The 27,948-nt window shown below is 35.2% G+C and overlaps 1 protein-coding gene across 1 annotated transcript in view; it reads left to right on the forward strand.

The window, feature by feature from the left end:
- NHLRC2 (NHL repeat containing 2) overlaps nt 1-27,948 on the forward strand; it is a 48,891-nt gene that overhangs the window by 13,738 nt on the left and 7,205 nt on the right. Inside the window, exons 3-9 of the mRNA XM_010983219.3 lie at nt 2,589-3,044; nt 5,620-5,741; nt 13,297-13,426; nt 21,799-21,898; nt 25,284-25,515; nt 26,076-26,198; nt 27,153-27,362. Of these exons, the coding sequence (XP_010981521.1) occupies nt 2,589-3,044; nt 5,620-5,741; nt 13,297-13,426; nt 21,799-21,898; nt 25,284-25,515; nt 26,076-26,198; nt 27,153-27,362 (1,373 nt within the window). The remainder of the gene's footprint in view (nt 1-2,588; nt 3,045-5,619; nt 5,742-13,296; nt 13,427-21,798; nt 21,899-25,283; nt 25,516-26,075; nt 26,199-27,152; nt 27,363-27,948) is intronic.

Below are 27,948 nucleotides of genomic sequence, written 5' to 3' on the forward strand. Positions count from 1 at the left end.
TCAATTCCTGTTTATCTTCTGTTTTCTTTATTTTTTTAAATCAAGAATAAATGTTTAATTTTGTGTTTGTTTTTTTTTATTTTGTACCTCATGAATTCCTGGCTTATCTTTATCATTCACTCTCTTGTGCTTTCTTTTGATTTAGTCTGTTCTTTTCCTAAAAATTTTTTAAGTGGGAAACTTATTCATGTATTTTAATTTTTATTGATAAAAATGTTTAAGGCTATGAATGAAGGATGTAAATTTTCTTCTGTCAATACATGAACTATATCCCATAAATTATGATACACAGTATTTTCATTTTTTTTTTAAGAAATTCTGTAATCTTGACTTTTGTTTCACCTTTTACTCAAGTTGATAAATAGAGGGTTTTTAAATTTTTAAGAAAGGAGGGAAGTAATAGAAAATACATACGTTTGGTCTCTGCCCTGGGTTTCTGGCACAGGACTCCTAAATCCCTTGTCATTTCTCAAGTGGTAAGAGCACTAGGAACATCTTTTGTCCTCATGTTTGGTTTCTGACCCCAGTTCCTGACAGAGTTCCTAGATTCCTCAGAATTTCCTGGGCGGTAGGATTGTCTTTTGTCCCAGAGTGATCCTTGGTGGGCTGCTGGATGGGGCTAGTCACCAGAAAGACCAAGCCGTGATTAGAAACTTGGAATGTTCATCCCTCCCCTCCACCCCCCATTCTCCAGAGAGGGGAAGGGGGTTGGAAATGGAGGTATCGGTCGATCACACCTCCTTGGTGAAGCCTCCATAAAAATCCCAGAGGTAGAGACTTCAAAGCACTTTTATGTTGGTGAGTACATGGAGGTGCTAGGATACTGTAAGGCTTTGAGAGGGCATGGAAGCACTGTTCCCCTTCCCACATACCTTGCCTTGTATTATCTCTACCATCTGGATGTTCATTTGTATATTTTATCATACTCTTACAATAAACTGGTAAACGTAACTGTTTCTCTTGAGTTCTGTGAGCTGTTCTAGCAAATAATCAAGTCCAAGGGAAGGGTCATGGGAATCTCTGATTTGTAGCCAAGGTGGACGGAAGTGTGGGTAGCTTGGGGAGACCTACTGCTTGGTATTGGTGTCTGAAGTGGGAGGGCAGTCTAGTGAGTGACTGCCCTTAACCAGTGACATCTGTGTTAACTGGCTAGTGTCAGAATTGTTGGACACCCACCTGGTGTCACTGTTGCTTAGTGTGGGGAAGAGAACCCACACGTATGGTGTCAGCAGTGTTGTGAGCGTGGTGTTAGTGTAAGAGTGTACACAGTCTTTCCCACTCCTCCCCACCGCCCTGTTACCTAATCTCCAAGTAACCACTCACCACTGTTGTCTTCTTTCTGCAGCTGCTTTCAAGATGTTTGTGGGTTTTTTTCTTTAATCTTTGGTTTTCAGGCCTTTTTGATGTGTGTAGATACGATTTTCTTTCAATTTATCTTACTTGGGGTGTGCTAACCTTCTTGAATTCTGTGGATTTATGTCTTTAACCAAATTTTGGAAGTTTGGGTTTTATTTAGATATTTTTTTCTGCCTCAGTCTGGCTCCTCTCCTTCTAGGACTCCAGTTCCATGTATAGTAGATCTTTTAAAACTGTTCCACTGGTTCCCTGGGCCCATCATCAGTGCAAAGCCATGAAAGAGGAAACAAAACAAAATAAAACTGGAAACTCGCCCTCATGTAATTTGCTTTTCCAAGTTTTGACCCCTGTCTAAAAATCTGCCTCCTTTTGTTTTCTTTTCTCAGTCCTCAGTCCTGTTTGTGTGTATATATGTGTTTTGGCTTAGAGTTAATAGTTGTAACGGAAGGATGGGGTGTAAGGTAATTGCACCTCCCAATTTGTGTGGTTTTATTTTTTCTTCATGCTGGTTTGTATCGTTTTTAATGGGTATGTTGGGAGATTCTGATTTACATAACTATTACTACCTCTGCTACCTTGGCAGTTGATAGTGAGTTTTTTCTCTGAATCTGGCTTAACACTTCTTACTTTTTTTCCTATATTATCTTCTCAACGTACTATATTGATTAACTAAAATAAATATGTTGTTTTTTGTTTTCAGCAGTTCTGCTATCTACAGTAAGATTTGTTCTAAGAACTATATAATAGGAATTTTAAGTAAATCAAAGAACTTATGGAAATATTTTGTTTATTTTCATTCTGTTAATCTGTAATGTAGTTAGGTCAGAAAAATTTAAGACGATAATGTGACAATAAGTAACCACAAAAAGCAGTCATAGTCACTGTGAATTTCAGAGGGGCTTACAACAGGTGGAAAAAAATTTACAAAATTTCAACATCTTTCTAAAAGCTTTATCTAGGTAAAGGGCACGGAGAGTTTTAACCTTGAAATAGCCACCTGATTTTGATCATATGTGTTTTATGCAGTTGTCAAGATTGAACTGAAATTTAAATGTTAGTGTTTTATACATGTGTTTGAATGCAGTTGAAAACATCAATTTAGTTCTATCTTTTCCCTTTTTTTTTTTATCTCTGACTGTTACATTTATTAGTGACCCAAAGCCTAATGTGTGGATGGTGATACTTAAACTTTAATCCTTCGTGGTGTTTAACTTGTAATTTTTTCCATTTAGATGGTCTTCTGATTGTTGGTGTTCACTCAGCTAAGTTTCCAAATGAAAAAGTCGTGGATAACATTAAGAGTGCTGTTCTTCGATACAACATCACCCACCCTGTGGTTAATGATGCAGATGCCAGCCTTTGGCAAGAACTAGAAGTCTCCTGCTGGCCAACTCTGATCATACTTGGACCTCGTGGAAACATGTTATTTTCTTTGATTGGAGAGGGACATAAAGATAAATTATTTTTATATACTTCAATAGCTTTAAAGTATTACAAAGACAGGGGACAGATCAGAGATAATAAAATTGGAATCAAACTCTATAAGGATTCTTTGCCACCTTCACCATTGCTGTTTCCTGGCAAAGTAACAGTAGACCATGTTTCCAATAGATTGGTAATAGCGGACACTGGACATCATAGAATTTTGGTCGTCTGGAAGAATGGACAAATACAGTACAGCATTGGAGGTAAAGTTTACATCTAATTATGATACATAATGTATTTTACAGTAAAAAAAAAAGTCAAGGAAATGAATTAAAATTGAAATTTGTAAGTAAGAACTAATTACAGAAAGGCACTATACATTGGCTTTTAACTTCATCAGAAATTTTGGTAATTAATGTATGGTGTCTGAATTAATCTCTTCTCACTCTCTCAAACACAAATACCCAAAGAGCTTCACTGAGGTCAAAAGGAGAAAATCTTTAGTTTAATTTTCAGTTATACTTATATATCCGATCTTGTTTTTCCAAAAAACTACCACACTTACTGTGTCTTATGGAAGTGTTATATACACTTTAGGTTTCAGGTGTTTTAAATGGAGGGTGTTGTATTTCACTTTCCATCAAATATAGCCATATCTTTTTAATGACTAGGATAATACCCTAGGAACTTGAGACTTAGGTTACAAAGTAAATAACCTAGGATTTCTACACCATTATGCTCTTTTCTCCTTCCACAAGAACCTACACATACTTCTGAATCCATTCCCTTTGATTGTAGCAAAATAAAAGTATCACACACGCATAGATCATTTTCTTCCATATCTCCTTGGTCTTAGATCTAAAAAGGGCTCTTATTGACATCTTACATAATTAATAAAATCTGTTAAGTACATTATTAATCTTGTTCATCCAGGCTGAACTTACATCTAACAACATATTAAAGAGAAAAGTAATTCATCTTCTTGCAGTCTTGTTTTAGTCACACATGCTGTGTTAGTACATGAAGTAGGGATATCTTCATTCCTGATGCAAATAAACTAATCTTATTCCTGAGCTCTGGGGCTATTCTTAACATACCAAGGGATTATTCCCTTCACTCTTGATTGTTTATATTTCATGTTTGTTGTTTTTGTTAGAGAGTATGCGTGTTTTTTTTTATTTTTATTTTTTACTTTGATGGGGAGGTAATTAGTTTTATTTATTTATCTTTTTAGAGGAGGTACTGGGGATTGAACCCAGGACCCCTCGTGCATGCTAAGCATGCACTCTGCCACTTGAGCTATACCCTCCCCCTGTGAGTATGTGTGTGTTTTATGCTGTTTATTTTGCTTTGGCAACTTGATATTTTGGTTTATAACAGGCAGTTGTGAGAATCGTTACTCAAAAAGCATCTGTTGTAGCAAGTTAAATTTAAATGGTAAAAAGAGTTTTTAATAGATCCTAAAATTTTCAGAGTAGTTTAGATGGATATTCTTTGTTGAACAGAGAAAAACCAGCAGCAAGCTACCTTTCTCAAACATGTTTCTAGGAATACTGTTGTGATAAATTAATAGTTATTCTACAATTTAAAAAAAGAATTCTGTGGTCAGATACACTCAGAAAATACTGGTCAGATGTGCTTTAACAGATTCTTGGTGATGGTGGTGTCGCTGTACTCAAATCTTTCACTCTGTTAATGTACCTCATGAAAATATGAGAAGGGTTATAGCATACAGTAGTAAAAAGTATTTTCCAATCTGAAGTGATCACAGTACTTTTTTTTTCCCCAGGGACCTCTCGCCAACAACAACAACAGTATTATTAATAATAGTAAAAATAGCAAACACACACACACATTTATATATTTGGCATTATTCAAGCATTTTACCTGTATTAATTTATTTAGTCCTCACAATGTTATGAGTTATGTTATATGATTAGTTCCATTTTACAGAAGAGGAACTGAGACCTAACAGAACTTGCCCAGATCATCAGCTAGAAATTGCTGGAAAGTCTGTTGTACTCTTGAATTCATGTTCCTGGCCACTACATTATGCTCCCTCTCTTACACCTGGGACGATGGAGTTCTGCAGAGCATCACGTAGGAATGCTAATCTAGAGGCTTTGACTGGCTTGTCCTCTGGTCTCAGAAGTAACAATTATATTTTATTATGCTTTGTACTCTCCACCTGTTAAACTCCACTTGTATTTAAAAGCTGAGAAGTAGGCTATTAAGCTAGAATAACTCTTTGTCTCTCTTAAAGTCTCCATGAGGTATTAGAGAACTTTGTGGCAAAGTGAAATAGGAAATATGAAGGATTTTTAACTTGGGATTCATGGCTATTAAGAAGTGCTTGAATGGTCCTCAGAATCTAGGAACCCACTGAAATTGCCGGTGACATTGTAGGGACATGTGTATTGAAGGGAAGAGTTATAATTGTCATTGTGTTATGGAAGGAGTCTACCTTCCAAAGTTGTTAAAAATCATCAGCCAGAAGCTAAACAATTAAATTATTTTTAATTCTTTTGAGTCTAGGTAATAGGTAATTTAGATGCTTTTTAAAGTAATTTCTTCTGATATAAACTACTAAAATGTACTAATAACCACTATCCAGTAAGCCCTGTCATTAGCAAAATTTACTCTTGAGAAAAACAGGTATCTTGGGAAACATTTTAGTTTTTAGGTGGAAGTATCATGTTAATTTATGTTAAAATCCCAGCTTTAAATACAGGTTTTTTGGGTTGGGTTTTGTTTGGTTGGTTGGTTGGTTGCTTGGTTTTGCTTTGAGATAACTTTTTAAGTGGAAATGTATTGTCTTACATCTCTCTTGTCTTTTAGGACCCAACCCTGGAAGAAAAGATGGAGTATTTTCAGAGTCAACTTTTAACTCACCACAGGGTGTAGCCATAATGAATAATATCATATATGTGGCAGATACTGAAAACCACCTTATAAGAAAGGTAATTTTCCATTTTAAGTAAAGTTTTAATACTTCTAATCAGAAATACTTTTATTTACTTGCTACATAAGTATTTGAAGTGAGAGGGTGTTGCTTAAATACTTCAGATCGTCCTCATTCAACTTCTTTCAGAGGTACTTACTTTATTTTCATTCTTAGGTGTCTTGTTCTGTGTGTTACCCTGTAGTTGTCACAGAAGACAAACCCATCAAGTCCCCTTTTTAATCCTTTATTTCAGAGTCATGTGCCTAATCACCCAAAAGCTCTTCATTTTGAGGTATTGTCCAAACCACTGTTTATGAAGTGATGTTTTGTCCTTTTTCAGTAAAATTTTCTCAAACCTAAAAAAAAAAAAACATACCACTCCTGCCTTCCTTCAGCTCTTATACTTTGCTTGGGAATACTTCTCCATCAGTTAGTCTTAAAATTTCTTTTGTCTCATTGTAAAAGTAATATGTGATCTTATTTTTTAAAAATGGATTAATACCTAAAGGTAAAAAGGTCCCCTAATAATCTATTTAGCTCCCTAATAATCTATTTAGCTCCCCAGGGGTAACAACCATTGTTAAATTAGTATCTTTTCAGAAATTTTCTACTCATATCCAAATAAATTTATATTGAAAAGACTGTCTCTAGAGAATCTTTTTTTTTAACAAATGGTATCATAATGTACATATAAAATTTCTGCATTCTCTTTTTAACTTATTTTTTCTGTATTAGTCATATGAATATGACTGCATAGTATTCCCTTGTAGACATACCTAGTTATTTTAAACATTCCTGACTGATTAATATTTTGGCTATAATCCATTTGTCTTTAAGTTGCCATCTATTTGGGAAATAAGTAAGTTCATCTAACCCATTCTGTCTAAACATGTTTTAGGTGCTTCTTTGCTTTTCTTGCCATTTTCTCTCTCAATATTTTTACCTATTTATATGACAGAATTATCAACTTATATAAATTTTACATATATATACATATAAAATAGGAAAAATATATATAGAACATAAAATGACCACTGTAATGTAAATCTCCACAAGGACACAAAATTTGTTTTTTTTCCTATTGTAATCCTAAGCACCTAGAACAGCACCTGGCCCACAGTGGGTGTTCAATAGATTATTTGTTGACTGAATTTATGAGCAAATAATATCTGTTGAATGAAACATTTTCTAAAGCATTTGTTCCTCTTAACATGAAAAGATGTTACATGAAAAAAGGGTTTTGTGGATGTATAAATTAAAGCACGTTTATTTTTTGAAAGTCTTGGACACTTTTCTTCTTAGAGACTTTAACAGGCTAATATATTTTGAATACGTAAGTGAGGGGATGTGTGTGCAGTATTTCTAAACTTATTGGACCAAAGAGCCCTTTTTAGTAAGAACTTTTCATAGGACTAATGAGTTAATGGTGTATACTTTGGGAAAAAGTGGTTTTATGTTACTAACTACTTAAAGGTCCATATTTTCTTTATCATTATCTTTTTCTGGGTTCTGTGCTTCTAAAATTCATAATAGTGTCTCAGATTTCTAACAGGATATTGAAGTAGTAAGATGTTTAACCCACAACATACAGGGAGTACTTGTTCTTCTTTCATTGTACATTATTTCTCTTGCTTTAGGACTTAGTGAGTTTTGGTCTATTGACTGCATTTCAGATATTTTTTAAGTAGCATAATTATCATAACAAACAGGTTACTTGAAATCATTTTTATATTTTATGACAGTGTCTGCAAAAATAGAAATGAGATAGAATTACTATTTGTTCCCCTCTTTAAAAAATAGAAAAATATTTATTGTATTTTACGTTTGTTTAAGACCTCATCTGCAGAAGATTGATCGTACGCCTACGCTTACAGCTCACGAGCATCAGTGTTCCATGCCGACCTGTCTTGTTAGAATAATTTATTTATTAATTTGTAAATTCCTCTTCATCTCTATTCCCATCTCCCCTGCCATTCCCTGTACATAAATACACCTATAGGTAGCCTTCCTCATATGTTTAATTCACTCTTCTTATTTGTATGTGACCTTATAAAACATGTAGTATTTTGTGTGTGTGTTTTAACAACTTTATTGTGATATATTTTACACAGTGTAAAGTTCACCCATTTCAAGTATATAATTCACGAATTTTAAATTTAACAAGTTGTGCAACCATAACCATAAGTCATTTTTAGAACATTTTTATCCTAGTAAGAACCCCCATGCCCAATTATAGTTAACCCCCATTCCCACCCTTAGTCCTAATCTACTCTATAAATTTGCATTTTTTGAATGTGTCATATAAATAGAATCACACAATATGTGGTCTTCTGTGTCTGGCTTCTTTCATTCTGTGTAATGTTTTTGCGGTTCATCAGTGATGTAACATGTTGGTAGTTTATTCCTTCTGTATCACTGAATAGCATTCCATTGCATGAATAAGCCACATTTTCTCTATCCATTTACCAGTTGATGGACATTTAGGGTGTTTCCAATTTAGGGCTACTATGAATAATTCACATATTTTTGTGTGGACATGTTTTCATTTCTCTTCGGTAGGTGTGTAAGTCCTGGAATTGTTGATTCATATGTTTTATATTTTATGTTTAACGTTTTGAGAACCTGCTAGACTGCTAAATCACAGCCTTTGCACTGTTTTACATTTCTACATGCAGTATATGTGGATTCCAGTTTCTCCATATCTTCACCATTACTTATCAGTTTCCATTTTTAAAATTCTAGGCATTCTACTAGGTGTGAAGTGGCCTATCATTGTGGTTGTGATAGGTATTTCCTTAATGAGGAATGATGTCAAGCATCTTTTCCTATGCATATGGACCACTTGTTTATTTTCCTTTGAAAAGTGTCTAGTCGGATTCTTTGCCAGTTTTTTAGTTGGGTTATTTGTGGTTTTTTATTATTGAGTTATAAGAGCTTTTTATATATTCTATATATGAATTCCTTATCAGATATGTGATTTTCAAATACTTTCTCACATTCTGTGAGTCATCTTTTCACTTTTTTAATCATGTCTTTTGATGCACAAAAGTTTTAAATTTTGACGATTCCCAATTTATCTGTTTCTTTCACTACTTATATTTCTGATGTCATATAAGAATCCATTGCCAAATCCGAAGTCACGAAGGTTAACGCCTATGTTTTCTTCTAAGAGTTTTATATTTATGGCTCTCACAGTTAGGTCTTAGATCCATTTTTAGATGATGTTTATATGGTATGAGGTAAGGTCCAACTTCATTCTTTTGCATATGGATATTCAGTTATCCCAGAACCATTTACAGAAGAGACGATTCTTTCTCCGTTGAGTAGTCTTGGCAGCCTTTAGAAAATCAATTACTCATACATGCATGGGTTTATTTCTGGACTTTCAAGTCTCTTCCATAGATCTATGTATCTGTCCTTATGCCAGTACCACACTGTTGTGATTGCCATAACTTTTAATAAGTTGTGAAATCAGAAAGTATGAGCCCTCCCACTTCTTTCTCAATACTGTTTTGACTGTTCTGAATCCCTTGTAATTCCATATGAATTTTAGGATCAACTTATTCATCTCTGCGAAAACTTTTGTTTGTTTCTCACATAGGTAATTATATTGTCTGAAGAAAACAAATGGCAGTTTTATCTTTTCCCTTTTTTTTATACTTCTTACTTCCTTTTATTATATTGCTTTCAAGCCTTACAGTGATAGTGGGTGTCTTGTCATGATCATAATCTTAAATGGAATGCATATAAACTTTCTCCACACGTTTGGTATTTTCTATAGCTTTGGAAAATAAAATGCTTATGAAGTTAAGAAACTTCTTTTTATTCCTAGCTACTAAGAATTATTATGTGATTTTTTAAATGTGTTTTCTATATTTATCAAAGTAATTATATAGTTTTTCGCCCTTAGCATGCTGATGTGATGAATTGTGTATTAATAGATATTTTTGATGTTGAACCATCTTTTTATTCCTGGGATAAACCTTACCTAATCATGAATTTTTTAAAAAGTCAAATTGGATTTGATTATCCAAAATTACATTTAGTATTTTAAAATTCATGTTCATAAATTAAATGGCTCTATATTTTCTTGTACTGTTCTCACCTGATTTTGGAATCAAGGTCGCACTAACCTCATCAAAGGAGTTAGTTTTCATTCTTTTTCTGTTTTTTGGAATAACTTGTCTCATACAGGAATCAGCGATTTTTGAACATTTATTGAATCTCCCCTGTAACGTCACCTGGGCCCAGGCTTTTTCCAAGAGGAATTTTTTTATTATCCCATCAGTTTCTGTGATGCATTTCTTAAATCAAGATCTGTTTCAAAGGCCCATCCCTAGCTGCCTATTGTATTTTTGGAGATTGTATTTTGCAGGTTTTGAGTTTAGTGAAAATATAGATAAAGTTACATTGATGGATATTCTTTACAATTTCAGGAGATTATAGAGCAGCTACTAAAAATGATGCAAGAGGACATCACCAAAATAAGTCAATGTAATTCACCATAGTAACAGAATAAAAGATAATAACCACATGATTGCTTGACTAGATTCAGAAGAACAGTGGAAAACATTCAATACCTAATCATGATAAAATTAGTAAACTTGAAATGGAAATGAACACCCTTACTATGGTAAAGGGCATCTACAAAAAGCTTACAGCCACACTTAATGCAAAGTATTGAATGCATTTCCTTCAAGATTGGGAACAAGGCAAGGATCCCCACTCACTATGCCTATTAAACATGGTACTGGAAGTACTGGCCATTGTAATAAGACATTAAAGGGATGTAAAAGGCTAATAGGCTGAAAAGGAAGAAAATTACTGTCTTTATTTGCCAGTGACAAGTCAAGTACACCAAAACTTTTTAGAAATCTATACAGTTACTTGAACTAATAAGTGAATTTAGGAAGGTTGCAAAATACAAAGTCAGTATAAAAAGATCAACTATATTTTTATATGTTATTAACAGTCAACTGGAAGTTGGAGTTTTTAAATTTTATTTACTTAGCAACCAGAACAAAATACTTAGAATAAATTTTAAGAAATACGTACAAGTCCTGAGTTCTTCAAATTATAAAACTATCATTTTGCTGAGGAAAAATTAATTCAATATTGGATTGCAAAACTCAAAATTAAGATTCAGTTCTCTGTAAATTGATCTATGGTTTCGGTTCAATTCCAATTAAAATACCATCAGTCTTTTTTTGTAGATATTGACAAATGGAGTCCAAAAATTTATGTGGAAGTGCAAACAAAGGATTATTATATCTAAATATTTGAAAAAGAACGAAGTTGAGACTTATACAACCTGATCTCAAGACTTACCACAATGCTATACCATATACTAATGCTATACTGTATACCAATCAAGACAGTGTTATACTTCCAAGGACAGATACATAGATCAGTAAAAAAGAAGACCAAGAAGTAACCCCACACCTGTGCAGTTGTTTGATTTTCTAAAAAGCATGAAAGTAATCGAGAGAAAGCAAAGTCATTTCTGCAAATTGTGCTTGAGCAATTAGATACCTACATGACCCCTACTTCACGCACCATATATGAACATCAATTCAAGATACATCATAGACCCAGAAGTAAATGCTAAAATCCTAAAGCTTTTAGAAGAAAACATATGAGAATATCTTTGTGACTTGCATGGAGGCAAAGGCTTCTCAAAGGCAGGACACAAACAATAATCACAAAAGAAAACTATAAATTCAAATTTATCTAAATTTGAAACTTCTACTTATTAAGGTTTACTGTTAAAGTGAAAAGACAAGCCACAGGCGGTCAGAAAATAGTCACAAAAATTCAGAAAAACATCTGTGAAGGGATTAATATCCATGAAATATAAAAGCTTCTGCAACTGAAAAATGAGAAGATAATGTAATAAAAATGAGTGAAAGATTTGAACATGTTTCAAAAGAAGATATAAGAATGACCAAAAGCACATGGAAAAGTGATCAACATCATGAGTTGAAAAGGAAATGTAAGTTCAAAGGACAATGAAATACCACTGTGTATCTACTATAATAGTTAAAATTAAAAAGACTGACAGTACCATAGGGTAGCAAGGATGTGGAGCAGTTTGAACTCTCATGCATTGTTGGTGCAAATAGAAAATGATGGACCACTGGAGAAAACCTTCTGGCAGTTTTCAGTCAAACCAATCACATACTTACCCTGTAACACAGCGATTACAGTCCTGTGTATGTACCCAAGAGAACTGAAAGCATGTCCACAAAAAGGCTTACACAAGAATATTAATAGCAACTCTATTTAAAGGCCCCAACCTGGAAACAGCCCAGGGTCTGTCAGTAACAAAATATATAAATGAACTGTGGTATACTCCATTGATGGAATACTACTCAGCAATAAAAATGAAGAAGCTACCAAAACATGAATAAATCTCAGAAACATTTTAAATGAAAGAAACCACACACAAAAGAGATAATTACTGTATGATTCCGTTTATCTGGAATCCTAGGAAAGTTACAAATAACGTATGATGGTTAAAAAAAAAATTTATACTGTTTGCCACTAGAGTCAGGAATGACTGGAAAGAAGTGTGAGGGAATTTTCTGGAATGAAGGTAACATTCTATGGCTTTAAATTGGGCTACACAGGTTTGTGCATTTCTGAGAATTCATCAAATGATACGCTCAAGATTTGCGTACTTTGTTGTAAGTTTTGCTTCAAGAAAGGAAAAAGCTCTGAAAAAATATGAAACTCTAGTTAATGGTAAACATACTGAAATATTTAGGGCCAGTGTACTGATGTTTATGATTTACTTTGAAATGCATCAAAAAATGTAAATGGATTGAGGGATTGATAATTGGATATGATATGTGATAAAGCAAGTCAGTGAACTGTTGATAGTAGGTGGTAGATATATGGATGTTTAGTGCCAGATTCTTTTAGATTTTCTCTGTGTTTGAAATTTTTCATGATAAAATGTTCGAAGAGTCTCAGGAGATGAAACCAGAGTATCCTTTTTCAGTAGAATGCATTAATTTCTTGGTTTATGAAGTTGAGGCAATATAGTGTAGTAGACCTAGCACTGATTCAAATCCAAGATCCTTGACTTACTAGCTGTGGGATCTTGGGATCTTACTTAATGATCTGTGCCTCAGTTACCTCTACAATAATCAAAATCACAGTCAGTTATTATGAGGATGGATGGATGATTCTTGGATCAGTGCCTAGCACATATTAAGCTCTATATGTGTCAGTTACTTGCCAAGCATAATTAAAATACATTTTAAGAAAAGTGTGTTTCTCAATTTTGCTTTAAATTTTCAAATTTCACCTTTTAAAATATTTTTTGGTTGAGATCAACACCAATTCTGTAGAGGCATGATGAGGGAGAGGGGTAAGAGGAAAGTTGGGGAGTGGATGGGTAGGGAAATGGAAAGGACTGAGCATTTCAATAACAAGGACACCTTGTACTTGATTAGCCTTTTTTTTTTTTAAAGCTTTTTCTCCTTAATGTTTTTGTGTTGCATATATTTTCTGTATGTTCTATTGGAAATAGATGCACTGCATAAAACAAATACTAATTTCTGTAGATTGACCTAGAAGCTGAGATGGTGAGCACTGTGGCTGGCATTGGAATTCAAGGTACAGATAAAGAAGGTGGAGCTCAAGGAGAAGAACAGCCCATTAGTTCCCCTTGGGATGTAGTTTCTGGAAAGTCAGGTATGTAAACTTTTGATACTAAATGTAAGTAAATTTTGTTAAGTAAAAGTCAGATTTTTAAAATATTATGGGAACATTCATTTGGATTATTTCTGTTGCTGTTTATTTTCTGTTTTTATAGCTATGACTTGGGATTTGTTAGTTGCATAACAACAAAGCCAGCAGTAATATATAGAAGATAGAGGATATATATCATTATATATAACATATAACATTACATACATATTATATTTTATACACAAGGTAGAGTATATATTACTCTATTGTTAAAGAATTTCACCTTAGTTGCCACTTTCAATTAAGGTAGTCTGAATATTTTTGAATTGGAAGGATTTATAGTTCCAGCATTTCAGAAGATTTTCACGAACTCTACCTTTCAACAATGTCCTTTTTATTTGCTGTGGTGTGAAAAACAAATCAAGAAATGGCAGCTTTTTTGGATTATTAAAAATTGTATTAAAGAATGATAGCTTCTTTTGAACAATTAAAAAAATTTTACATATGTACAATGAAATACTGCTCAGCCATAAAAAGGAATAAAATCTTGTCATTTGTGACAACATGGATGGACCTAGATGGTATTATGCTAACTGAAGTAAGTCAGAGAAAGACGAATATTGTATGATTTCACCTATATATGGAATATGAAAAACAAAACAAGTGAACAAATATAACAAGACAGAAACAGAGTCGTAGATACAGAGAAGAAACAGGTGGTTGCCAGAAGGAATGAGGCAGAGGGATGAGTGAAATAGGTGAGGGAGATTAAGAGGTACAGACATCCAGTTACAAAATAAATGAGTCACAGGAATGAAATGTGCAGCATGAGGAATATTGTTAATAATAATATAATATCTTTGGTGACAGGTGGTAACTAAACTTATCATGGTGATCATTTTGTAATGTATAGAGATACCGAATCACTATGTTGTGTACCAGGAACTAACATAGTGTTGTAGGTCAGTTATAATTAAAAAAACAAACTAACAAACTTACAGAAAAAGGCAAGAGGCAGGGGGACTGGGACAGGAATTGGATGAAGGTGGTCAAAAGGTACAAAATTCCAGTTATAAGATACATACGTAGGAGGGCTCTACTGTGCAATATAATTAATATAATGAACACTGCTGTATGTTATATGTGAAAGTTAAGGTGGTTAAGTCCTGAGAGTTCTCATAACAAGAAAAAAATTTGTTATTTCTTTTTATTTTGTATCTTGCCAAATACCGGGAGCGAAGCTATTTTAAGCTGTAAGTTAAATGCAGAGCCATGTGCTTTTAATGATCTGTTGAGCTTGCTGGGAGTTATATGCCCAAGGCATTCGTAGTTAGGCTTTGTGAAGTACTTATTATTTCCCAGGAATTCTATTTAAGGTTTGGGAAAATTGGTCAGATTCTTATCAGAGTTTCAAAGTAGTATATTATCCAAAAACACTTTAAGAGCTTCTGCTTTAAATCACTGTGAAATCTAATGCTGGATTAATGTGTATTGTCAGAGTGTGGGGAACTTGGATGATAGAATACATGCTCTCCTTACAGTTGTTTGTAGTCAACTATATTTTGTCATCACGTCGTCATTCACTGAAAAAATACATCATCACATATACATTCTATATTCACTTACATTCATATGTGTGTATGTTTCACATTATATATTTCATCAAAACACAGTTAACTGTTTTTCCTATAAGGCGTTGTTGCTAATTTCAGTTATTATCTTATAAATAACCTGATTATCTACTGGAGAATTTTTTTCCATGATCTCTGTGTTGTAGGTAATTATACTTTTTCCTAAGGATCAAGTTTGTTTGAATATCATAACTGATTGTGTTTACATTGCTATACTGATTGCTAGGAAACTTAGAGACAAATTTATCTTTAGCAGAGTTTAATGGAAACATGACAGTGATTTTTTTAGTATTAGTATGACTGAATCTTTCTTTTCTGCCCTATTTATCTATTGCTTCAACTTTCTTATTTTAAATTTATCTTACTAGGGTTTGTTTCTTTGTAAGCTACCTGAATACTTTGTGAAATAAAAATAGAAGTAAATAAATCCAGTAGAATATTTTACTGAAGTGGTTGGCTATGATAATTGATCAATATAGAAAAAAAATCTGTTAAATCTGGGAATCATAAAACTAAAAATGCTTTAAGAACTATAAATGTACATTTTTAACCAATCTTTTGAGTAGGACCAAAGTCTTTTCTTCTTGTGTCCCCTGACAGTCTTACACTACTCAAAATGTATTGTTTTGGTTTCCTTTAAAGTGTGATGAGAATTTTAAAACACCTGCAAAGAAATCTGAGGGCTGAAATTTTTAAACCTAGTCTTTCCAGTTGTCTTCCCACATCTAAATAATTTGACTTAGCTATTTGCCTTTATAAAGCCTTTCCAAAATATTCAACTTTGTGAGAGACAGTTTCCTTTTTGCATTCATATTGAATAGGTTCGTATATATTTAAATTATGTAATTGTACAACTGGTTTAAACAGATGTGTGATTAAATGCAACTTGAAGGGGACTGTGGTTGAGAAAAATTGTTCTTGTAAATGTTTACGTTTTTTACTACTTTAAGAATTACATAGGATATTTCTGAAATTCTACTCTAGTTAGGAATATGAGAGAAGATGGAGCTGTCAGGCAGAAAACATGAAAAATAGATTAGGTATTGTGGTATCATATAAGGCTGTTGTATAGTGCAAATAGTGGACCACAGCTACGCCTAGGAGCATGGACAAGTATCAGGAAATCTGTTGAGTGGATAAAGTAAGTTACAGAAGAGACCTATAATATGACTCCTTTAATAGAATGTTTAGTAACAAACAAGACCAATCATACATTAAGAGACCCATTCAGATATGATAAAATTTTAAAAATCAAAGAAGAAAGTGAAAAACACATTTTTAGACTGTTAGTTCCTTCTAGGAAGAGGGGAAGATATGCTCATAGAAGGGTGCTGGAGGTTTTCAAACAATGTTCCCTTTTTTCATCTAGGTTGTGTGTACATGGTTGTTTAGTCATTAAACTTTATATGGAACATTTATCCATTTAAATGCATGTTTAATTAAAAATTAAACCTTAAAAAATAAAGAAAACAGATCAGGTAAAGGGAGTGAAAAATAACAAAGACAAACCCTACCATGAGACTCAGTTCAACATACTTCAAGAAGATATTAGGGAAAGGGACTTGAAATACCTCTGTTTATTTTAAATATATATACCATGTAAATGTATGTATGTTTGTACTTTAAATAGTACCTGAATATTTAACCTGATTGTGCCATTACAGTGATAAAAGCATGAAAGTAATTGACATAAAGTGATTTTTACAAAAGTTATTTTCATCCTTGTTCATTTTTGATTATCAGTCTAAATATGGTCAGGACTTTATAATGCACTAAAAATAATCAAGAATAACTCCGATAAATTCATTTTTTCAGCAGAAACATTGCCATGTTTCTAAAATGCATATCAGGTCTGTGCTCACTCTGCTTTGTTCAAGAGGCCCCATTTAATTCTTTTCCTAGTTCCTTTGTGTAAAAAGTGTGTTTTTTCTCTGGATTCCTTCAAGATTTTCTCTTTGGTTTTCAGCAGTTTGACTGATAAGTTACCCTGTGTAGGATTCTTGAATCTGTGGTTTGATATCCTTCATTATTTGGGAAAATTCTCAACTGTGACCTTTTCAAATGTTTTTTTCCGCTCCTTCCTTTTTTCCCTGGGATTTCAGTTGCTCATATGTTAGACTCTGATATTATATCCAACAGCTCTTACATATGATGGTGTTGGTTTTTTTAGTTTCTCCTTCTTTTCTCTTTGTGTTTCAGTGTGTGTGATTTCTGTCAATTTTTCTTTAGGGTCATTGATTGTTTCCTCAGCTGTGTCTAGTCAATTGATAAGCCTATTGAAGGAATTTTCCATTTCTGATATTCTTTTTTTTAAATAGTATTTCCATTGTGCTGTTTCTTAGAGATTTTTATCTATCTGCTGAAATTCCTCATCTATTTAGGTATTTCAGCCACCTTTTTCTCTAGATTCTTTACCGTAGTAAGCACAGTAATTTCGAAGTCCGTATCAGATCCAAATTTCATGTCATCTCTAAGTCTGTTTCTGTTGATTGGTTTGTCTCTTAAAAATGGGGTATTTTTTGTTTTGTTTTGTTTTTCTGTTTGTTTTTGTTTTCCTTAGTTTTATGTGTGTCTTCTCATCTTTTGTTATGTCCCAGTCATCTTGTGTGGAACCATATATAGAGGAGGTTGAGACAATTTAGTTTGAAGCTGAGCTGGATTTGGATTTTATCATTGCTGTGAGTTCTGTCTGTTCTGTTTGAGATTTGAAAGTCCTCTCGCAGGTGGCCATTGCCTAAGCGTGGGGGCCTGGATGCTAGAGGGTTTTTCTCAGTGTTAGTCCTCCACCCTCAGCTTCAGTGACCCCCCACAGCTGAGCCACAGAGTGGTTCTCTCGAGGGATAGACTGCTGCCATCTTCTGTACTAGGCTGTGTCCGGGCTGAGCGAGTGTTCTTTCATTCTGGTCACCCTCATCTCAGGGAGGTCCCGTGTGCCTGGGCCTCCATGAAACAAGGTGGGGGAGATTTTTCATCCATCCTGTTCCTTCTCTCTGGCAGCTAAACTCTGCCTTGTATCTGTGAGTGGTTTTGAAGAGTTTCCTGCTTTCCCCCAGCAGTGGGAAATCTCTGCTTGGTATCACTGTGGGGTCTTTGGCCAGAGACAGTTCCTTGCCCCTCCCCCAGAGGGAGAGAGATTTTTTTCTTCTCTTTCTCCAGTCATAGTTGGGCTTTTCCTGTGCCGTGGCAGTGATAGACTTTGTTGCTTTATCCCAGTGGCTTAAGGCTTTGTTTCATAGGAAGTTTAGAAACTGTAGAAAAATCAGTTTACCCTAATAGACGATTTCACAGATGCCATAAAGAGGGTTCTAGTCAGTGGGATCTATTTCGATCATAGTTGCTTAAAATAACAGAAAATTTTTATAAGCAGGATTGCAGGTAATTTTCTTTTCATTTTCATTCTTCAGTTGCTGATATTATTCCTGTTTTCAGAAACTGTTTCACTAGTCCTTATGATAATTATGAAGGGTTTTGCCTTTAAAAATACTTACTTAACTCCCAAAGCCTTTTTATCTTATGACATTGTCCTTTTAGTTTGTGACTATCCAAAGTCCGTGATACTAACTGCACTCTTAATTTAAAGTTGTAAGCTCTATGATTGTTAAATACTTGTTAGAAGGAACAAAATACCCATACTTGGTGATACAGGTATATACTTTACATTTCAAAATCCAGGATGAACAGTGTAAATTATTAATATGACTCTTATCAGTTTGATAGATATTATAAATGCCATACCACACCCCCCGCTTTTTTTTAAACTCTCATTTTATTTCCAAGAACACTCTTTTCAGCCCTCAGTGAAATGATTAGGCAGGATAAAAACTTCTTAAGTGGCAGCATAGCATGGAACTGATGAGCCTGGACTCTGGGGCCAGACCACTTGGATTCTAATTATTTTCACATCTTAATAGTTGTGTGACTCTGTGGACAAGTTACTCGGTCTCTTAATGCCTCAATTTCCTCATCTAAATTGGATACTGAAAGTACCTACCTCAAAGACTTTCTATGAAATTATGAGAATTAATACATGGAAAGTACTCAGAATAGATCCTGGCACATAGAAAGTACTATGTAAGTGTTATTATCATTGTTTTTTTGTAAGGTTCTTGTGCTCAAGGTCACAAAGAGATGTTGATAAGCTGAACCAAACCAAAAATGGAAAGGCAAGGGACCGGGGCAAATACCTGTAAGAGAGTACTTGGCCATGGGTTGTGTGAGAGGCTGCAGGGAGGGAAGGGCAGGAGTGAACCTAGCCACACATCCTGGGGTCGGAAGCCGTGGTTATGTTTGACCAGATCCCTATTTCTGGTCACACATTAAAATGCACTTGGGTACTTAAAGCCAAAGCGAAATCCATGGGGGCAGAGGCAGAAGGGAGGGAAAAGAGACCAGGCCAAGCAGAGTACTGGCCAGAAGAGCACAGGCTCACTTCTGCAGTTCCTTCACTCTGATCAGAACACTCATAATCTGGAATTTGACTCACTAATGGATTATTCCAGGTTTAGCTGTGTGAATACCAACAAATTATTTAACCCCTTTGAATTTCAATTTCTTTGTAAAGTGGAGATGATAATAATAGGACTTGGTAACATTAAATTAGAGGACATAATCCATATAAAGTGCTTATTAGCTCAGGGCCTTAAAGATAGGAAGTGCTCTGAATGGTTACCATTTTCACCACCACGCCCCCATCATCATCGTCCTCATCGATCCAGGTATAGAATCCTAAACACCTGAATCCTGACCTGACACAGCCTCTGCTTTCGCACTTCTTCTCATACGTCCAGCTTTTAAGGAAATAGTACACAGAGACCAAGATCAAACAGATGCTCACGCTGTTATCACTACGAAGCGCTGGCCTTTGTGTAGGAGACCCTGGGTGAACTAGATGGCCTGTTGGAAGAAGTAGCTAATGGAGACCTGATTTGGTCTTTCACTCCTGTATATGCCAGTACAGCTCTCCTTGGGCAGAGCAGAGAGGCTTTAAACCCATGTCATCTTCTGATGATTACAGTTGTATTTCTAATCTTTATGCTTTTTGCTTCTTTTTCTTCCCTGTACAAATTAGGACCTTCATATGATGCTAAATAAGTGTTGATAGCAGATCTCCTTGTCTCATTTCTGTTCTCAGGGGGAATGTCTTAGCTCTGGCTGCCATAACAAAATGCCACAGACTGGGTGGCCTAAACAACAGAATTTTATTTTCTCACAGTTCTGGAGGCTAGAAGTCCAAGGTCAAGGTGCCAGCATGATTGGTTTCTGGTGAGAGCTCTCTTCTGGCTTATGGAAGGTCACCTTCAAGCTTTGTCTTTACATGGAAGGGGCAAAACAAAATAAAAGGCTATAATTATGAAGAGCTTTTGATCCAGCTTTAAAGAGGTTAAGCAGAGACTGAGTCCCCCAGAATATATGGATGCCGTTGTTACTTTTAATACAATTTATGTTTATAAAAATATTAGAACATGAAAAATTAAATTGAAGTAAGCTACTTTCCTTTAGATTTCACAATGACAGCAATTAACACAGAGAAAGAGGCAACATGAAAAACAGATTTTTCAAGGATGGGTGTAGCACAGTGGTAGAGTGCGTGCCTAGCATGCACAAGGTCCTGGGTTTAATCCCCAGTACCTCCAGTAAAAATAAATAAATAAACCTAAGTACCGCCCCCCCCCCAAAAGAAATAGATTTTTCTGCTGGACTGCCTGGATTCAGATTCCAGTTTCTTCATTTAGTAGCTCTGTGATCCTGGCAAGTTACCTCTGTAGCCTCAGTGTCCTTTGTAAAAAGGGCCTAGTAACAATACCTGTCTTCTGGGGCTTTTGAGAAAATTTAAGTGATAATCTCTGTAAAGTGCTTGGCACATGGCAACTATAATTTATTGACCATAGAGAATTATTTTTGTTGCTGTTAAATTGAAAGAGACTTGAAAGTAATACAAGTTAAGGAAGAAAAATTCCTATGGACACAACTATTTGAAGTTAATGAAAGTACAAATAAAATAGACTTACCAAGACATTCCTTTTAGCATAAGATATGTCTGTCTAAATTATTTTAGTTAAAATGTCTCAATTACATGTAAACCTCAGAATACAGCTTAAATTAAAAGAATTAAATATTTTAACAATAGAATTAATTTGAGAAATAGAGCCTTGTCACATTATAGTAGGTTGTGTATCAGTCTTTAAAAAAGAAAATTATTTATTAATTTTAGAAACAGAGCTGTATATTGTACTTTTAGTTTTATTGCATATCAACGGCATGTTGCTGAAAAAGTTTCACAATTAAGCAGTAGATTTTTTTAATACCACTAGTGATGTGAGTCTAAGTCTAAAAGCTAGTACTGTGGTGGAAATATACATTTCTTAAACTATTAAAAGATACAGTTCTTTCATGAGAAATTGTTCGAAGAACTGTTCCTAAAGCATGTAATTTAGGTACTTGACTGCCAGAGTTTCTTTGGAGAGTATGTGTCAACTCATTTCTTGTATCACATACAATAAGAAATCAAATATTTTAAAACATTGTGCCCAGAGATTAAGAATACTTTGGATTTCTGTGAATTTTCAGGTAAATTTGTTAAGTCTAAAGAAGTCCTTTCACAAGGAAAATGGAAAATTTTCAACAACAACTTAAAACATTGCAAATATTTTAATTTTCTTCTATCAATGATTTATAAACATACTACTGTCTTCCCTTAATTTAAATTTCTGAAATAATTGGGAGTGTTTGTTTATTTTTATAAAGGTCCTGAAATCCAAACCGATGACATTCTGTGGATAGCCATGGCAGGGACTCATCAGATATGGGCACTCCTGTTGGACTCTGGCAGACTACCAAAGAAAAAGTAAGTGATAACATCTCTCTTGGGGTAACCTTGGAGGTCACAGAATGCGCATTCCCAAATTCTCCATCCTCGTAACACCCATCTAGTTAGGACATGCTGGGCTGTGCTAACATAACAAGCAGCCCAGGTTCTCGGTCGCTCAAGACAGGTTTGTTTCTTGCTCACTCACAGAGGTCTGCTGGGGAGCAGTACTCTGCCACCCAGGCTGATGCAGCAGCCACCATTTGGATCTTGGCCAGTCATCCTGGCAGAGAGAGAGGTGGTGAGTCACTCACTGGCTCTTAAACTTCTCAGAAGTGACACATATCACTTCTACTCACATTTCATCAGCCCAAGTAAGTCTCATGACCACACCTAACATTGAGGAGCTTGGGAAGAGCAGTCCCACCGAGCATCTGGAAAGAGAACTGGAAATATCTTCTAACATGGATTTCAAATGTCCTTGATCATTAATTCAAATATTTGAAGACTGCATAGCAGAGTGGCTCAGGTTTTGCAGTCAGACCTGAGATGGGGCCCTGGCTCTGCTGTGCATTATCTGCATGAGCTTGGGAGAGCTGCTTTAACTTTCTAAGCCTCCGTTTCCTTGTTTATATCTGCCTCATAGGTTTGTTTTGAGAATTAATGTGTGTGAAGAGCTCAGCCTGGCCCAGCATGCACAGTAAATGTAGGCACCTTTGCTGCCACTGTTGAGGATATAAAGATGGGAAGGTCGTGTCTCTACAGGCTTTCTGGTGTTTTTTCTATAGAGCCTTCCCTCTTCTCCTAACACCCCAGGCACCACTGACCAAGCTCTCTTCTGTGAGACTCACACAGGTAGTTGTGTCATAGATAGTTGCATCACTGTACTGATAGGTTCGCTGTCTCCCCTCCCTCCCCCTTCCTTTCCTCTCCTTTCCTTTCTCTCCCCTCCTCCCCATATCCCCCCTCCCTGCCTCTCCCCTCTCCCCTTCCCTGTTTTTGGTTGCGCTTATTTGTTTATATAACTCTTTCCTCCTACTAGACTGCCTCTTTAAGGAAAGGACCCTTTCCATCCCCTTTTGTGTCCCCTGTCCCTAGCACAGTATCTGGTACATGATAGGATCTCAGGATCTGCAGAAGAAATAAATGAACGAAAGTCACAGACCATAAAGACTGTGAGATCACCCTAGAAAGTAAGTGCCAGTCACCTCAATTACCTTTATCAGTAGAAAGGAGCAGTTGTGTAGCTAATCCAAAACATCAGCTTCTCTAAGTTGTGTGTGTTGCTTTATTTATATATTTTACAACATTGAACCATTCATCTAACAAATAGTTATTAAACAAACTATATTTAAGCACTATGCTGGTCAATAGGGATAAAATGATGTGTTCACTATATTAAGAATAAAAATGAAAAGATGTGGTTACTGTCCTTGGTGGGCTTTCAGAGGAAGAATCAGATCAGCAAACAAAAAAACGGTTAGGAAGTATAGGTGCAATGTGTAAAAGGAGTCACTGCACTAGTGCTTAAACTGAAATTGTCCTTTACATACATAAGAGGAGCAGCCGGTATCAGTAAGACCTGAGGTGTCAAGGAAGGCTTCCTGGAAGAAGCTGCTAAACTAAAACCTGACAGAGGAATAGAAAGGAGTTAGGAAGAGTAAAAGTTTTCCAGGCAAAATGTCAGTAGAAGCCAGATCATGAAGTGCCTTGTGAGTCTTTTTAAGAGATTTCAACATTATTCTACATGCCTTTATAGAAAGTTTTAAGCTGGGAAGTGACATAAGATTTGTGTTTTTGAAAGAACACTGGCAGCATTAGGAGTGTGGCAGGACTAGAGACAGAGATACCAGTGAGGAGGCCATTGCTATTATCCAGGCAAGAGATGATAGTAGCCTGAACAGTAAGGTGGCCAATGACATTTAGGATGAGGCATAATTATAAACAGCAAAAAAGAAGTAGCAGAGATGACCAGAATATGCTCTTCTAAGTGATGGCTTTTTTGGACCTAGATGGTCAAGAGTGAAGTAAATGTTCAGTTAAGTAGAGTTGTCGCCTGTTCACAATAGGACAATGTCCAGTCGGATCACACTGACCTATATTACAATTTTAAGGATGCTTTATCGTTGTTACTCAGCTTCAAGTGGCAACAGCACCTAACCTTTTAGAAGTTACTGTCTCTCCCCACTCTTCCTACCTTTAATTAAGGGAACTTTCATAAATTGTTACAGCTCCTTGATTTCTTTGGCATATTCATTATTACATGTATTTCTCTGACTAGGTTATTTTTTATAAGTTCTTTGAATAAGTGGCCATATTTATACATCCTATGTCCCCTGTTCCCTACCTAAATTAGCATTGGGAACACATCAGCCAATATGTGATTGATGGTCATTTGAGACTCTTGCATGTTGTGTCCTATTAGAAAACGATGTGCATATAGTCTCATTATTCTGCATTTAAAGTCAGCTCCTTCCCTTCCCTCAACACAAGACACTGCCGTGTCTTCCTTACAGTTCCTCTGGCGTAAACTTAGGAACCAAGGTATAAAACTTCCTCTGCATTGCAAAAGGAATCACTACAATAGTCCCTTAAATAGAAATTTCCCCAGTGTATATAAGAAATTGATTTATACAATTGATTAGTTAAAGCAGTGTAATCATCTAATTATTTTCTTAAAATGAGTACCTGACAATCTCTCAAAAATGATTTTTCAAAATTATTTTTGCTAGTCTCCACTTATATAAAAGAAAATGAAACATTTTTAATGAAATTTAAAGCTTTAAACACTATCAAGAGCTGGGTAATCTTTTAAATTCCAATTCCCTTTCAGAACCTAATATTGCATGAAACTAAGAAGCAGTCAAGACCTAACTGGACATGACCCAGTGCTCATTGTAATATAATTGGCATTGTGGTTTAGCCCCCCTGCCATGGGTTCTTCTGTGTGCATCATGGGTAAGGACATGTACGAAAGGAGACAAATACGAATAAGCACTCCAGGGGCAAGAGCTGTCAATCAACCAACAGCCCATCTCTAAGTGAGGGTGTAAGACAGGGGACCAAACAAAGACGGAGGCTACTACCTGCCCTTGGATCCGCCCGCGCCCTGTTCTTGGAGGTGTGCTTTCCCTTTGCTCATCAATCCTTTAAAATCTTCCGCTACAAAAAAAAAAAGAGGTCAAGAAGTTAAGGTGGGATCTGGCCCGCTTTAGTAGAAAGGTCCCTACACAGTGGATAAATAAGTTAATGATTAGAAAAACTACAATGAAAGCTGATTTAACTAGGCTAAGGTCACTAGACTTTTTTTTATGTACATAATGAGTATCACCATTGATTTTATCATTTACATTCATTTGCTTAATAACTAACTTGGAAACAATATAACAATGTTGACTTCACCTATGAACTTATCTTTTTTTAGTGAGTTAAAAAAAGGAACCTGCCTTCGGTTTGCTGGAAGTGGAAATGAAGAGAATCGAAATAATGCATATCCTCACAAGGCAGGTTTTGCCCAACCTTCAGGTCTTTCTCTGGCCTCAGAAGATCCCTGGAACTGCCTGTTCATAGTAGATAGTGAGAGCAGTACAGTGAGAACCGTGTCGCTGAAAGATGGAGCCGTGAAGCACCTTGCGGGAGGAGAAAGAGATCCCATGGTAATGAGATGTATGGTATGCCCACGGACCGAGCTTGCGATTTTCTGAATTGTGAAGAGTTAATCAGATGTAGGAAGGGGAAAGTTCTTGACTTACCCATGTTAAAATGGAAGTCAAACCAAAGGAAATAGAATATAAAAAAAACACAAGTAACAAACCATCTAAATAAAGGAAACTGACTCTACTTGATTATATGTAAATGTCAAGGCCTCAGGGAGAAAGGAAGGATGAAATATTGATTACAGAGAGAAGGCGAAAGTGTAGATTAGATTTTTGGCAGTAGGGTGGAAGGAGAACCAGATCAGTAGACTTGACCAGTTCGTGATGTGTAATTTCTGTGAATGAAATTCCTGAACACCACAAATTAATTCATGTTCAGAATTCTATCATTTTTTTCTAGTTTGAATCAAATGCACAGCCCTACTTACATGAAATCAGCCTTTTTCCCCTTTAACTTAGGTAACAGATACAGCCATCTTAATTTTCACTTTGTACTCTAACAAAGCACTGTAAAAAATTTTTAATACGTGCTGTTTCTTTCTTTTTAAAAAAAATAAAAGAATTTATTTGCTTTTGGTGATGTTGATGGAGTAGGAATCAATGCAAAGCTTCAGCACCCACTTGGAGTAACTTGGGACAAGAAAAGGAATTTACTTTATGTGGCAGACTCTTACAATCACAAGGTGAGTCTTGACAGAATTATATAATACCCTGCTTTTCACTTGTGGTATTTAAAATGCTGAAAGATCTGTGAGCCTCCTACAACTGCCACTTTAAAATAGAGGCATAACAGCCTTTGACAACAGTACATAAGCCTTTCTGTTCTTTTCTTGGTCCTTTCTTTGCAAAGAGGATGTGATAGTACTCTGAGCTAGGGAAAGGACTAAGCAAATTCCCTATGGCTATAGCCAAAAATTGTGAATTATAACCCTTTAAAGCTACTTAGTAAACATGTTCAGTAAATAAGGAGAAGGCAGGTCACAAGGAAATTAATATGTCAAGTAACAAATGAACATTTTCTAGCTGTTCGCCTAGGTGCTGCAGCTGTTAGCAAATCACTCTGTCTTATTAGCATTTCCATTTTTTGGTCTCTGTTGCATTGACTATGTATTTTTCTTTTTTATAAAAATGAGTGGAAAATTGACAACAACATTTGTAAACTGACTATACTGCAATACAAAAAAAAATCAGTGGAAAATAAATGTTAATATTTTGTGATGAGACTATGATTTTAATATAATTGAAACAGTGGGGAATAATTCAGCTTAACATAAGTAGCAAATCCTCAGCCAGTGTTAGAGGCTCATGAGAAGAAAGTTCAGCTCTGTCCCATTGTAAGGAAAAAGAATAACATTTAAAAAATTTTTTAATTTTTTAAATTTATCAAGATTGCTTCAAGAAGACAAGATGTAACTGGGGATTTTACAGTGTTTACCTCTCAGAATGAAATCTCTCCCCTTAGACTGTAATTTGAATGTTTGACTTTTTGAGAAAATATGGAAATGACTCTTCTTTCTCTGAGATTTATTAAGAATACTAACGGTAATCAGGAATTCTCTGACTTGCTTAATATACTTCTCCAACTACAAACATGAAATTGAGCTTCTGATATATAAATTTTTGTTCTTTCTTTTTAGATTAAAGTTGTGGATCCAAAAACAAAAAACTGTACAACATTAGCAGGAACTGGAGATGCAAGTAATGTTCTTGGTTCCAGTTTTACTGAGTCAACTTTTAATGAACCAGGAGGCTTGTGTATTGGAGAGAATAGTCAGTTATTATATGTGGCAGACACCAATAACCATCAAATTAAAGTGATGGATTTAGAAACAAAAACAGTTTCTGTGGTAAGTAATCTTAAAGGATAAGTTCAAGGACATCATTTAAGAAAGATTCTGAGATCCTCAGCACTGACGGAGGCACTTTTGGTTAGGCCATCTCTGGTGGAGAGAGCGAAACACATAGGGGGGGTAGTAAGTGGGTGCCTAGTTCAAGGATATCCTATTATATTTAGAATTAAAATTCCATTTATGCCAAGAGTGTTTGAAAAAGATACTAGAAGTTGGAGAGAATCTGAAGAACTTTCAGGAAAGAGGGGAAAAAACCAGGACTCAGATCTATTTTTAAATGTGTGGACATAATGACATACTACACACACAAACTCTGTGGGTTGGGTTGTTTAATCTTGTTTGATTTTTTTTTTAATGATCCTTAGATTAACATGTAATTTTTGTTTCCTATGATGAATCCATTACCAAGTAACCATTACAAGAAGTTGTAGAAGCCACATTCCTCAAGACATAAATAAGCTCTAATCAACTTGTAAAGATATGGACATGGTCTCTAATAAGATTTCAGATTACCCCTTAATGTATCACATTTGCCTGGAAAAATGCAATCTTTTTTTTTTTTCTAAAATTCTAGGAATTTCCA

Source organism: Camelus dromedarius, chromosome 8 (assembly GCF_036321535.1).
Source record: "Camelus dromedarius isolate mCamDro1 chromosome 8, mCamDro1.pat, whole genome shotgun sequence".
Lineage (NCBI taxonomy): Eukaryota > Metazoa > Chordata > Mammalia > Artiodactyla > Camelidae > Camelus > Camelus dromedarius.